Raw genomic sequence first — 11,766 nt, 5'->3', positions numbered from 1 at the left:
TCTTTTTCTTTTTCTTTTCTTTTTTTCTTTTAAGTACAGATGTGTATTTCACATTCAGGTGTGAGACAACTTGATAGCACTTAGTTGGGATATATATCTTTATTTTCTGGCAAATTGCAGGATTGATACATATCAAAGTTTTAAGGAGTATTTTTAGATGGACCTTTCTGAGAAGAGATCTAGAATAGTATTGCAGCCATGGTGCTGAGAGAACTCTGAGAAAAGCTTTTGCTACTTCCCTTCTAACCACTGTCCCCAAAGACCTCATTGAGGGAGGAAGATCCGAAGTATTATAAGGAAGGCAGGTATACAGCTGCACACAGACTTTCCTTCTTCTAGAAAATGTCCAGTCCTTTCTTAGGAAGGGTCCTTGTGAGTGTCAGGTATCATAAACCAAAGAAGGAAGAGTGTAGTAGAGTGAGTGGATTGGCTTACAGTGAGTATGTAGGACATACATTTATTTGGTGGACCGAAGTGAGAGCTCAGAATGGCTGTCCTCATCTCTGAGGCAAGGCTGTTCTCCTGCCACATTATGCGTTTGTCGGGGTCTGTAGGAATTTGTGGCAGGAGACGAGACCACAGTTCACAAACTGGCCAGAATACACACTAATAAATGCAGATCTAATTGGTGAGGTGGAACAACTTTGGAGAAAACTCCAGGGAAATTGAATACCATACCCTGACAAGTACGGAATCACTGAGGTGCTATTTTTCATGTATTTTCATTTTAGCACAAGGTGAGAGAAAAATCAGTGTGTGTGTTGATGGTGTAATAATGAAGAATGGCCATGGAGAGAGTTCCATATTAGAATGAGGAATGTGCAAAGGTTTGTTCTCTCCGTGGCCTCAGCGCTCTTCTGTGCCCTACAGTGCATTGGGTACAGATGGAAGAATGTACTTATGATATTAGGACTCAAATATTGACTAGACTTCTTTCTCAGTGGCATTTCTCCTCTGGCAAGATTTTAAGCACAGGACATTGAGAGCAAGCAGCCCAAGGTACAGTATATGCCATGACAGAGCAAATAGGGGACTGTGAGGTTTAAGTCTTGGTCTGAACGGGAAAGAAAGGGCAATTGAAATGTGATGTAGTTGTTACCTCAAACCTGGGAATAGTATTCTAGATCTCTTCTCAGAAAGGTCCATCTTAAAACCAGGGAAAACCTTGACTAAGTAAGGGGTTGGTGGAGGATGAGTGTGCCATGCTGAAGGCATCCCATCCTTTTCCCTAAAGCTGAAGGGAATGAGTTGCTAAGAAAGGTGTCCTGATTACTCTCACCAATATCCGTGTCCCTTTTTTAGAGGAGCTCCATGCACAAGGAAGAGCAGGGGAGGACGCACAGAAAGGTGAGTTCATGCAGGGTAGTGCCCCAGTGGCACTGTGCATGAGTGTTCTCTTGAATAATGACGGTCTGCACCTTCATTGTGAGTGTGCTTTGTTGAAGCATTCCCATATTTTTTCCCAAGTCTTTCTGGAAGATGCGGTGCTGAGCAACATTTCCTTTCTTTCCTCCTTTCTTCTGGCAGAGACCCTGAAGAAGATTGGTGAGTGGAGCAGTCTCACTCCTGCCAACCCATGCAACTGCTCGGCAGGCTGTTGGGATGTGCGGTTCTGTTGGAGGTTGTAATGAGTTTGGTGAGGACTTTGGAGCAGATAAGAGTGATCCTCTTTTTCAGAGGAACTGCTGGCACAAAGAAGAGCTGAGGAAGACGCAGAGAAAGGTATGTACAGGAAGGATGGTGTGGCAATGCCTCTGTGCATAGGAATTACCAGCATAATGTAATGTTGGTGTAAGTGTCGGTGTGCCTTGTTGAAGGCTTCCCACACTTCTTCCCAAGTCTTTATGGAGGATGGGGTGCTAAGCAAGGTATTCTTTCATTCCTCCTTTCTTCTTGCAGAGACTCTAAAGAAGAAGATTGGTGAGTGGAGCAGTCTCACTCCTGCCAACCCATGCAACTGCTCGGCAGGCTTTTGGGATGTGCGGTTCTGTTGGAGGTTGTAATGAGTTTGGTGGGGACTTTGGAGCAGATAAGAGTGATCCTCTTTTTCAGAGGAACTGCTGGCACAAAGAAGAGCTGAGGAAGACGCAGAGAAAGGTATGTACAGGAAGGACGGTGTGGCAATGCCTCTGTGCATGAGGAATTACCAGCATAATGTAATGTTGGTGTAAGTGTCGGTGTGCCTTGTTGAAGGCTTCCCACACTTCTTCCCAAGTCTTTATGGAGGATGGGGTGCTAAGCAAGGTATTCTTTCATTCCTCCTTTCTTCTGGCAGAGACTCTGAAGAAGAAGATTGGTGAGTGGAGCAGTCTCACTCCTGCCAACCCATGCAACTGCTCGGCAGGCTGTTGGGATGTGCGGTTCTGTTGGAGGTTGTAATGAGTTTGGCGGAGACTTTGGAGGAGATGAGGGTGTAAAAAGGGCAGCTCAGAGAAGACAGAGATGGGGTGGCAGGATGGAGAGCCTGGGCCGGATTAGTCCTGTGTGCTGGGGGGAAGTGATGGTTGGAGCAGTTGGTGGCAGTGATCCCATCCAGAATCAGAGGCTTATGAGGGGGAGTGTGAATGGACTTGAGCCAATTCCCTGCCAGAGGCCTTTGTTGTACATAGCTGGGGTGGGCAGCTCCAATGGGCAGCACCCTGGGACCTGTGGGTCTGGACCTGACTTGGATTCTTCTTTTTTTTGTGACTACTTGGACTGGGCAGAGGAGCTCCGTGCAAAGAATGGTGAGTCCTTCTGCTTGCCCTCCGGCATTTGCAACGTAGGTCTTCCCATCCTGTTCCCGAAGTCTTTGTGGATGCTGGGGTGCTAAGTAAGGTGTTCCCCCCTTCCTCCTTGTCTTTCTGCAGAGACTCTGAAAAAGGAGAATGGTGAGTGGGACTGTCCCGTGGCACGCCATCCCTTCCACCAATATTCAGGTTTATTTGTCATGGTGTTGTGCTGGTGATGGTGTTGTGTGCGGAGGAGTTTTTGGAGCAAATGAGAATGCAGAGAAGGGACTGTGGAGGGATGGCAGCGACTCATAGGCTACTGATGGCCCGGCCCCTGCCAACGCGACCATCAGTCTTTGACACTGTGGCAAGGAGTGGTGGAATTATTCTGGCTCTAGTGTGCGGGGTGTGTTGGGCAGCATGACATAGCATGAGCAAAGGCACCTACGGAATCCTGTGTTGATCCTTGCTGGGTTGGGTAGCAGTGCTCTGGGACCTCTGGATTTGTAACTGACATTGTGACTTTTTCTGCTCTGGCTGAATTGATGGGGAAGAGGGGCTCTGTGCAAAGAAAGTTGAGTGCCTCAGCCTGCCCTCAGACATTTGCTATTGGGATAATGCCTTGGGGATAGTGAAGAGGGCTATTCCAGCAATGTCAAGCGTCTCCAGACAGATCTGTGATTGAGCCTACCACCTCCCCAGTCTCCCTGTTCCAGCTGGTGTTCTTCAGCTTTGGTTTTGCCAAGGCTGTGTCCTAAGGCCAGTGCTATAATGCATTTGGGCGCTTTGTTTTGACTGTCTAGCTCTGCAGCCCCACTCTGGAGCTTCTAATCATGGCACCTCAGCTGCTGTCTGCAACAAGTTACAAATATCAGACTTGATGGAAAGTTCTGATAGCTTTTGGGACCTTGTTGTGATGGAGGAGGCGGTTTGAAGAGTGGGTGGCAGTGCTGCTGAGAGAAGTTTGAATTAATTGCTTTGTGATGACGTCTATCCCAAAAGAAAGGAAATGCCATCCACGGAGGAGTTTGGGACTCCTTGCTGCTTGCTCAATGGCTTTGGGAACTCCTAAATTGGAGTGTACGCTCAGCAGTGCAGCTGTGGAGATTCTGCTAAGGGTTTGCTTCCCTTTCAGCACAATGTGAGAAGTAGCTTGGTAGGTGTACCTTCATGCTCTTATGTCACTGTGTGACGATGGAACAAAGACCCTAGGGGAAAGGCGAATTCTCTTGGGATTTGCTAGTCTTGGTCTCCTGGGCTGTTCCCTGACACATTTACGCATGAGCAGCACTACTGGGATGTGCTTTGATCCTTTGGCTTACTGATGCTCAGGAGTTGCCAGTGTTAGATTTCCAGAGCCATGTTGCTGCGTCAATCCTTAACTCAGCAGCTTGTGGCAACAAGTGGCCGCATGGGAATGGCATTCCACCCCCAGTGATGCACAGTAAGGTCTGGTAGAGCTGCTTGTGTGATGCAGAAAGGCAGGGGCGGGGGCGTGGTTTCTTCTACGTTTGGTAGTGCGTGGACCACATCCGTGAGGCATGGGGAGCAGCACGGAGGGCCGTTGGACTGTCTCAGCACTGCAGCTGGGTGCAGCTATGCCCAGAGCTCATGGGGACCTTTTACCATCGGTTGGCATCGCCTCCTTCCTGGGATAGATCCTGAGGTGTCTTCCTTCTCCCCACACGTATTTTTCAGAGGAGCTCCTGAAGCAAGGAAGAGCACAGGAGGATGCAGAGAAAGGTGAGTTTATGCAACGTAATGTCCCAGTGCTTCTGTGCATGAGGAATCTCGAGCAAAACGACTGTGTTTATGTAGTGTGAGGGTGCCTTGTTGATGGTGTCCCACACTGTTCCCGAGCATTTGTGTGTGATAGGGTGCTAAGCAAGGTGTTCCCCTCTTCCTCTTTGTCTTTCTGCAGAGACTCTGAAGAAGGAGAATGGTGAGTGCGACTGTCTCCAGGCAAGCCATCCGGTCCACCAATATTCCTGTTTATTTATCGTGGTGTTGTGCTGGTGATGGGGATGTGTGTGTTGGAGTGTTTGGAAGAGAGTGCGAAAGGGTCTGTGGAGGGAAGACAGAGCTGGGGAGCTTGTAGAGGGAGAGCCTGAGCCCTGAGCAGCCCTGTCTGCTGCTGTTTGAGTTGTGGCTGGTGTTGGTGGCAGCGTTCCAAATCAGATGGCGGGGGACATGAGTGTCGCTATGTCGGGGTGTGAGCCAAAGTCCCTCTAGCAAAAGCTTTTGCTACTGGCAAGTGTGGGAAGTCCCCCCTGGACATGAGGTTCTTGGGCCTAACTTGTTGTTTTCTTTTGTGATGGCTGCGGTGACTGTGCAGAGGAGCTCCGTGCCAAGTATGGTGAGTCCTTGTCTTGCCCACAAACGTTCCCAATGGGATTATGGCCTTGGGGATGGTGAGGAGGGCTATTCCAGCCATGCCAAGCACCCCCACACGGGTGAACGATTGAACCTGCCTCTAGCCCAGTCTCCCTGTTCCAGCTGGTGTTCTTCAGCTTTGGCTTTGCCAAGGCTGTGTCCTAAGGCCAGTGCTACAGTGCATTTGGGCGCTTTGTTTTGACTGTCTGGCTCTGCAGCCCCACTCTGGAGCTTCTAATCATGGTGTCTTTGCCTTTCAGCACAATGTCAAGAGCAGATAGGTAAGTGCGTGTTAACAGTGTGATAACCTTGAGTGCTGGCACTGGGACTCCGAATGTTGAGGAAGGTCTAGGCTAAAGCTTTGCTTCACCTCAGCTGCTGTCTGCAACAAGTTACAAATATCAGACTTGATGGAAAGTTCTGATAGCTTTTGGGACCTTGTTGTGATGGAGGAGGTGGTTTGAAGAGTGGGTGGCAGTGCTGCTGAGAGAAGTTTGAATTAATTGCTTTGTGATGACGTCTATCCCAAAAGAAAGGAAATGCCATCCACGGAGAAGTTTGGGACTCCTTGCTGCTTGCTCAATGGCTTTGGGAACTCCTAAATTGGAGTGTACGCTCAGCAGTGCAGCTGTGGAGATTCTGCTAAGGGTTTGCTTCCCTTTCAGCACAATGTGAGAAGTAGCTTGGTAGGTGTACCTTCATGCTCTTATGTCACTGTGTGACGATGGGACAAAGACCTAGGGGAAAGGCGAATTCTCTTGGGATTTGCTAGTCTTGGTCTCCTGGGCTGTTCCCTGACACATTTACGCATGAGCAGCACTACTGGGATGTGCTTTGATCCTTTGGCTTACTGATGCTCAGGAGTTGCCAGTGTTAGATTTCCAGAGCCGTGTTGCTTCGTCAATCCTTTACTCAGCAGCTTGTGGCAACAAGTGGCCGCATGGGAATGGCATTCCACCCCCAGTGATGCACAGTAAGGCCTGGTAGAGCTGCTTGTGTGATGCAGAAAGGCAGGGCGGGGGCGTGGTTTCTTCCACGTTTGGTAGTGCGTGGACCACATCCGTGAGGCATGGGGAGCAGCACGGAGGGCCGTTGGGCTGTCTCAGCACTGCAGCTGGGTGCAGCTGTGCCCAGAGCTCATGGGGACCTTTTACCATCGGTTGGCATCGCCTCCTTCCTGGGACAGATCCTGAGGTGTCTTCCTTCTCCCCACACGTATTTTTCAGAGGAGCTCCTGAAGCAAGGAAGAGCACAGGAGGATGCAGAGAAAGGTGAGTTTATGCAACGTAATGTCCCAGTGCTTCTGTGCGTGAGGAATCTCGAGCAAAACGACTGTGTTTATGTAGTGTGAGGGTGCCTTGTTGAAGGTGTCCCACACTGTTCCCGAGCATTTGTGAGTGATAGGGTGCTAAGCAAGGTGTTCCCCCCTTCCACCAATATTCATGTTGATTTGTCATGGTGTTGTTCTGTGTGTGGAGGAGTTTTTGGAGCAAATGGGACTGGAGAAGGGGCTGCTGAGGCATGGCTGCGACTCTATGTCTACTGATGGTTGGGCCCATGGCAACACGTTCTCCTGTGGTTGACATTGTCTCTTTGAGTGGTAAAATTATTCTGGCTCTAATGTGAGGGGTGTGTTGGGCTGCATGACATGGGATGAGCCTTGGCACTTCCTATATCCTGTGTTGATCCTTGCTGGGTTGGGAAATCCAAGGAAGCAGTGCTTCGGGGACCTTTGCATTTGTAACTGGACATTGTGACTTTTTCTGCACTGGCTGACTGGATTGGGCAGAGGTCCTCAGTGCAAAGAAGTTGGAGTCCCTGAGCCTGAGCTCAGGCATTTGCTATTGGGATAGGGCCCTGGATATAGCCAAGAGGGCTATTCCAGCAATGCCTCCATGTGTCTGCAGACAGATCTGTTATTGAGCCTGCTGCCTCCTCAGTCTCAGTTTTCCAACTGGTGCTTGTCATCTCCTGGGTTGGTCTCAAGAATATCATCTGAACCACACTGATTTTCTCTTATCGTTCAGGACATCATTGCTTTGTGGTGGCCAGTGTGAATGTTGCATGTTACTTTTGAGGAGTCTGGACCACTTGCATAATGTTTTTTTATCTGCTTGTTTTGGAAGTGGTTCCTCAACCTAACTGTGGAGCTACTGTTTGCGTTGTCTTTGTCTTTCAGCACTTTCAGAATCTGTTTAGTGAATGTTAAGTGTTGAATGTCCTTGAGTGCTCATGTTGCAAAACCAAGTGTGAAGGGAGGACTTCACCTGGGATGTGTTTCTCCTCATCTCCTGGGCTGTTCTCTCCTGCAGCTTCTGATTTTCAAAACTGGTGTTGGAATCACAGAATTGTGAGGCTTGCAAAGGATATCTCTAGGTCACCCAGTCCTCCTGCTAAAGCAGGTTTCCTATTATAGGTTGCACAGAAAAACGTCCTTGTGGCTTTTGAGTATCTCCAGAGAGGTAGACTTTCTGGGATCTGTCTTGGGCACAGTAGGTTTTGCCTTTTTCTTTTAGTTGTGTGGGATCTCATGGAAGTTTTGAACTTACTGTTTAAGTATAATACACTTCTGTGTAATCAGCTGATGTTTTCCTAGTTTCAAATATTCTTGTCCTTTGTCATGGAAGATAATCATCATAAAATGGCCTTCTTACCTGCAGAACAGGCTAGCAATAACACAAGTGCTGGACCATCTGCCAGTAGCATGGGCTGTTAAGTCACTGGAGACTAGATTTCCTGAAAACAATTTTCTTCCTTTTTTTGTTTCCTGTAGAGTTATTGCGTGCGCAAAGACACAAAGGTAAGAAAAATGCCATTCCGAATCCCACCTCTTAAAGCTTTAATGTAGCTCATGAGTAACCATTTGTTCTCAGGCCTCTTGTTCTGTAAGTAACAGCACAAGAGAAATAACTGATTTTGAATCCTTTAGTTATCCCTTTGCTGTCCTAGAAACGTCTCAATAATTTCTGTTCTTCTGGGATATATAACAGAATTGTTTCTTCTATAAAATTAGAGGTTTGGCCTGTATAGGAAGGAGGAGCTTGTTTCAGGGTGTTCATCTAGAGCAATACTACTGCTAAGTGTACACAAACCTGCTGAATTTGTCATGCAACCTTGGCGAATGGAATTATTCCCCATTCCCTTGGGAGAAGATTTTGTGATTCTGGTTTTGTTGAAAGAGGAGCTGTGTTCCAAAGCATGGCTCTTATTGTCTGGTCTCTTCCTTCCTGTTGAACGATTCCTTAATCAAAAGCTTATAATCTCCTTACATTTCTCCTTTGTGTTGCATGCCATTGTTGCATGCTAGTGTCTTTCAGTATGTCACAGATGAGACACAGAGGAGAAGGGAGATGACTTGGGTTGCCAGAAGTTGGCGGGATCCTGGGCAAAGAAATTTCCTAGGGCCTATCAGAGTGGAGATCAAGGCAAGACAGGGGAATAAATATATATTCATAGGATCAATCAACAGGAAGTCTCAAAGCAGTAGTCCCCTTCTTATTTAATACTTAATAAATTGCCCTATTATTGCAGTTGATGTCACCCTTGACGCTGACACAGCTCATCCTAGACTGCAAGTGTCTGAAGATGGGAAGAGCGTAACAGACACCGGTGTGATCAGAAAGGTGCCCAGCAAGGAGGAGAGATTTGATTCCCACACTTTTCTGTTGGCAAAGGAAGGTTACACATCGGGGAGACATTACTGGGAAGTGGATGTTGGAAAGAAGCGCAACTGGAACTTGGGTGTTGCCCGAGAGACTGTGACCCGGAAAGAGACAGTGGCTCTGTCCCCAGAGAATGGTTTCTGGGTCATAGGGTTAGCAGATGGGCAAGAGTATTGGGCCCATTCAGATCCTTGGACCCGTTTGACTGTGAGTGGTAGGCCACAGAAGATTGGGATCTTCCTGGACATCTCATCCAAGAAGCTGTCATTCTTCAGTGTTCATCAGAAAAAGCTGGTGTACACTTTTAGCTTTGTTAATCACCACAGCCAGAATGTGAGGCTTTTTCCTTTCTTCTCAACAGGTTCAGCTGCAACCAATTCTGACACTGAGCCTCTAAGAATTGCGTGGGGGTTTGATGATGATGACAAATGAATGGTTGAAGTGAAAATGCGCGGTTAATTAATGACTAAAATCCAGAGTCTGAGGTCAGAGTACACTATATTCAGCCCCATGCGTTGTGCCACCAAGTTGAAACATAAAAATCTTTCACCATTGTTTGATAAGCCTTCCGTGAGCCATTTCTGTAGGAAAACTCTGACTTCAGGCCACTAGTCAACAGGTGGAAAGAGCCTCCAGGTGTTTCTATGAACCTACACAAACGTTTTCTAAGTGCAGGAACTGATCACTATTGTTTTGTGTGTGTATGCCTGTGTAGAGATCATTCCATCAGATGTGAAGATGAGTATGAATTCTTTGTCTGTGCACTGGTCATCACAGGAAACATTCATGACACTTATGTGCAAAAGTTGGCTAGTGTGCTAGAATGGGAGAGCTTTCTGATGAACTGAAATCACACTGCTTAATAATACCTCTGACTTCTGGTAATAGATGATCACCAGTCATGGCAGATCCTTGTATATCAGTTGCAAAAACAGAGTGCCTACTGAAGGCAACTTGACTGACTTTCCATCAGTATTTCTTTCTGCGGAAAGTCCTTTCACTTGGAAGTGGTGTGGAATATGGGCCAGCCTTCCTCATTTTGGTATATGGTCTAAAAAATATTCAGGAGAATTTACAAGGTACTAATATCCTCTCATTTTCAGTGAGTACGGACAGAATTCTCACATGAAGATGAAGATGTCTAAGCTTCCATGTCAGTGAATTTGATGTTGACCTCCTGCCCTTCCTGCTATTTCTAGATTCATGGATTTCATCTTTATTTCTCCTCAGGAGAGAAGGGATACATCCTCAAGAACCTATTTTAGAATGCATATACAAAGTCTCCTTCGCACAGTTTTCAGAGTAGCCCCTGCCAGAGCAAGAATGTCTTTGCTTCTCTCTTTGTTGGTGTCTATTGCTGTTAGAACACCTGATCCTAACGTGCTAGTGTTGCCTTAAAGATGTTTGGGAGAATATAAACCCCTTTGTATTCCAGCTTGTCCACAGGTATCAGAGGGGCTGAGGGCAGCTTGACTTAAACACTGAGTTTTGGCACTGAAGTCTTGTTATGTTCAATATATCAGACTATCATAATTACAAATACACAAGGAACACAGTGCACCTTCAATGTAGTTGCATTCAAAAGAGCTAACACAGAGATCTTAAGAAATTTGGTTACCTTCAGTGAGAACTCTACTGCCTAGATTAATGCATAGTGCTATTTGCTGGAGCAACAGATTACAGATTCCTTTGGATTGATGGAGATAAATACACTGTCATCAGAACAAGTGAATAATGCAGCCAACTGCAAATGAGTTCAAGTATGAAATAATTCTACAGAGACTTGTAAGCTTCCCATGGACGTGTTTGGTATAATTGAGTATGTGAATCTTGCTCAAGTGGCAAGGTGGGGAAGATGGGCTCACTCTGTCTGACCCCAGAATTCAGCAGTCCTCCCAACTTGTCTGTTAACTTCTACAAAATTCATCCTATTTTAAGCCATTTAAAGTGTATTCTTACTTTCTCATAGATCTTCAGTGACTCCAGTCATACATACATTTATTGCAATTGGTACAACAGAAAATTAAAAACTGCAGGCTCAGAATGGCAACTATGCAGTTTGCCATTTCAGTAGTACCACCAAGTTCCCATCCCTGCAGTGTTATCAAGGAGCCTGGCTGTGGCGTTCACATTCCCCTCTATTCTCCATGCTGTGTTTCTTGGAGTCAACATACTAAGCTGAGCTTGTGTTACTAACATCTAAGGTAGTAGGTTATGCTGCTTAGGGAACTATCATAGTACAGATTCCTTGCATATTCACTGTATTCCACCCTGGAGTTTTCCTCAACACTGCACCTTCTCTTTATAGATGATCATCTCAGTAAGTCAACTCCAGTAATTATTCAGCAGCTGGCAAGATTGCAATTACCCAAGGAGGCACTGCATACGCAGTCAGGTATTAGTATGCTGGGTAATCTTTTTGATTATTCAGAGCTCCTGGCAGATAGCGATGGCAAAGTGGACAGAAATCAGCTACCTCATGAGGCACTTAAAATCCCACTGTTGTCATTTCCTCTTGCACATTCACCTTGGAGCAAGCTGAGCACGTGTCCTAGAGCCACACAAACACACACAGACACACACGGGACACTGATACTTGTGGCCACAAAGGCTACCCCAGCCAAGGGCTACTTTCAACAGCACTTACACACAGAACTCACATAAAACAGACACAGACTACCAAGACTCCTTCCTTCCCTCCAGTTGATAGAGATAGATGTTCTCTAGAGAAGAATACAACACTTTGTAGTTTCAGAGGCATGCAAGTATTTTTGGATACTCTGAGTACCTCTTTTGGTCTCTCTGTTCATCAAGCAGAACCAGTGTGGAACCGTGAGTATGCATATAGTATTTCATTCTGCCTGGAAACCCTGCCCAGATCCTAAGTCCTCTCCCAATACTTCTTGGATTGCCTGCACATCAGTATGTCTAACTGGAAGTTCTCTGCAAATGCACACACTCATACCTCAAGCACACCACATTCTCAATTTCCCCTTGATGTACCAGCACAGATCCACCAA

General features: G+C 46.6%; 1 protein-coding gene across 1 annotated transcript; it reads left to right on the top strand.

Annotated features, from left to right (window-relative positions):
- Positions 1–1,248: 1,248 nt before the first annotated feature.
- Positions 1,249–9,612, top strand: LOC104916172 (E3 ubiquitin-protein ligase TRIM39-like; the record flags this gene model as incomplete). The annotated part of the gene is made up of 15 exons (XM_010727167.3): positions 1,249–1,347; positions 1,528–1,545; positions 1,678–1,722; positions 1,900–1,920; positions 2,053–2,097; positions 2,276–2,296; positions 2,706–2,726; positions 2,850–2,870; positions 4,410–4,454; positions 4,633–4,653; positions 5,047–5,067; positions 5,345–5,365; positions 6,311–6,355; positions 7,858–7,884; positions 8,616–9,612. Coding segments are annotated over 15 exons (1,034 nt in total), but the record flags the coding sequence as incomplete, so codon positions are not given.
- Between the last annotated feature and the right edge of the window lie 2,154 nt (positions 9,613–11,766).

This window comes from Meleagris gallopavo, unplaced genomic scaffold (assembly GCF_000146605.3).
Source record: "Meleagris gallopavo isolate NT-WF06-2002-E0010 breed Aviagen turkey brand Nicholas breeding stock unplaced genomic scaffold, Turkey_5.1 ChrUn_random_7181001874166, whole genome shotgun sequence".
NCBI classification, from domain to species: domain Eukaryota; kingdom Metazoa; phylum Chordata; class Aves; order Galliformes; family Phasianidae; genus Meleagris; species Meleagris gallopavo.
The sequence above is the reverse complement of the archived record's forward strand: the minus strand, read 5'-3'. Positions and strand labels throughout refer to the sequence as shown.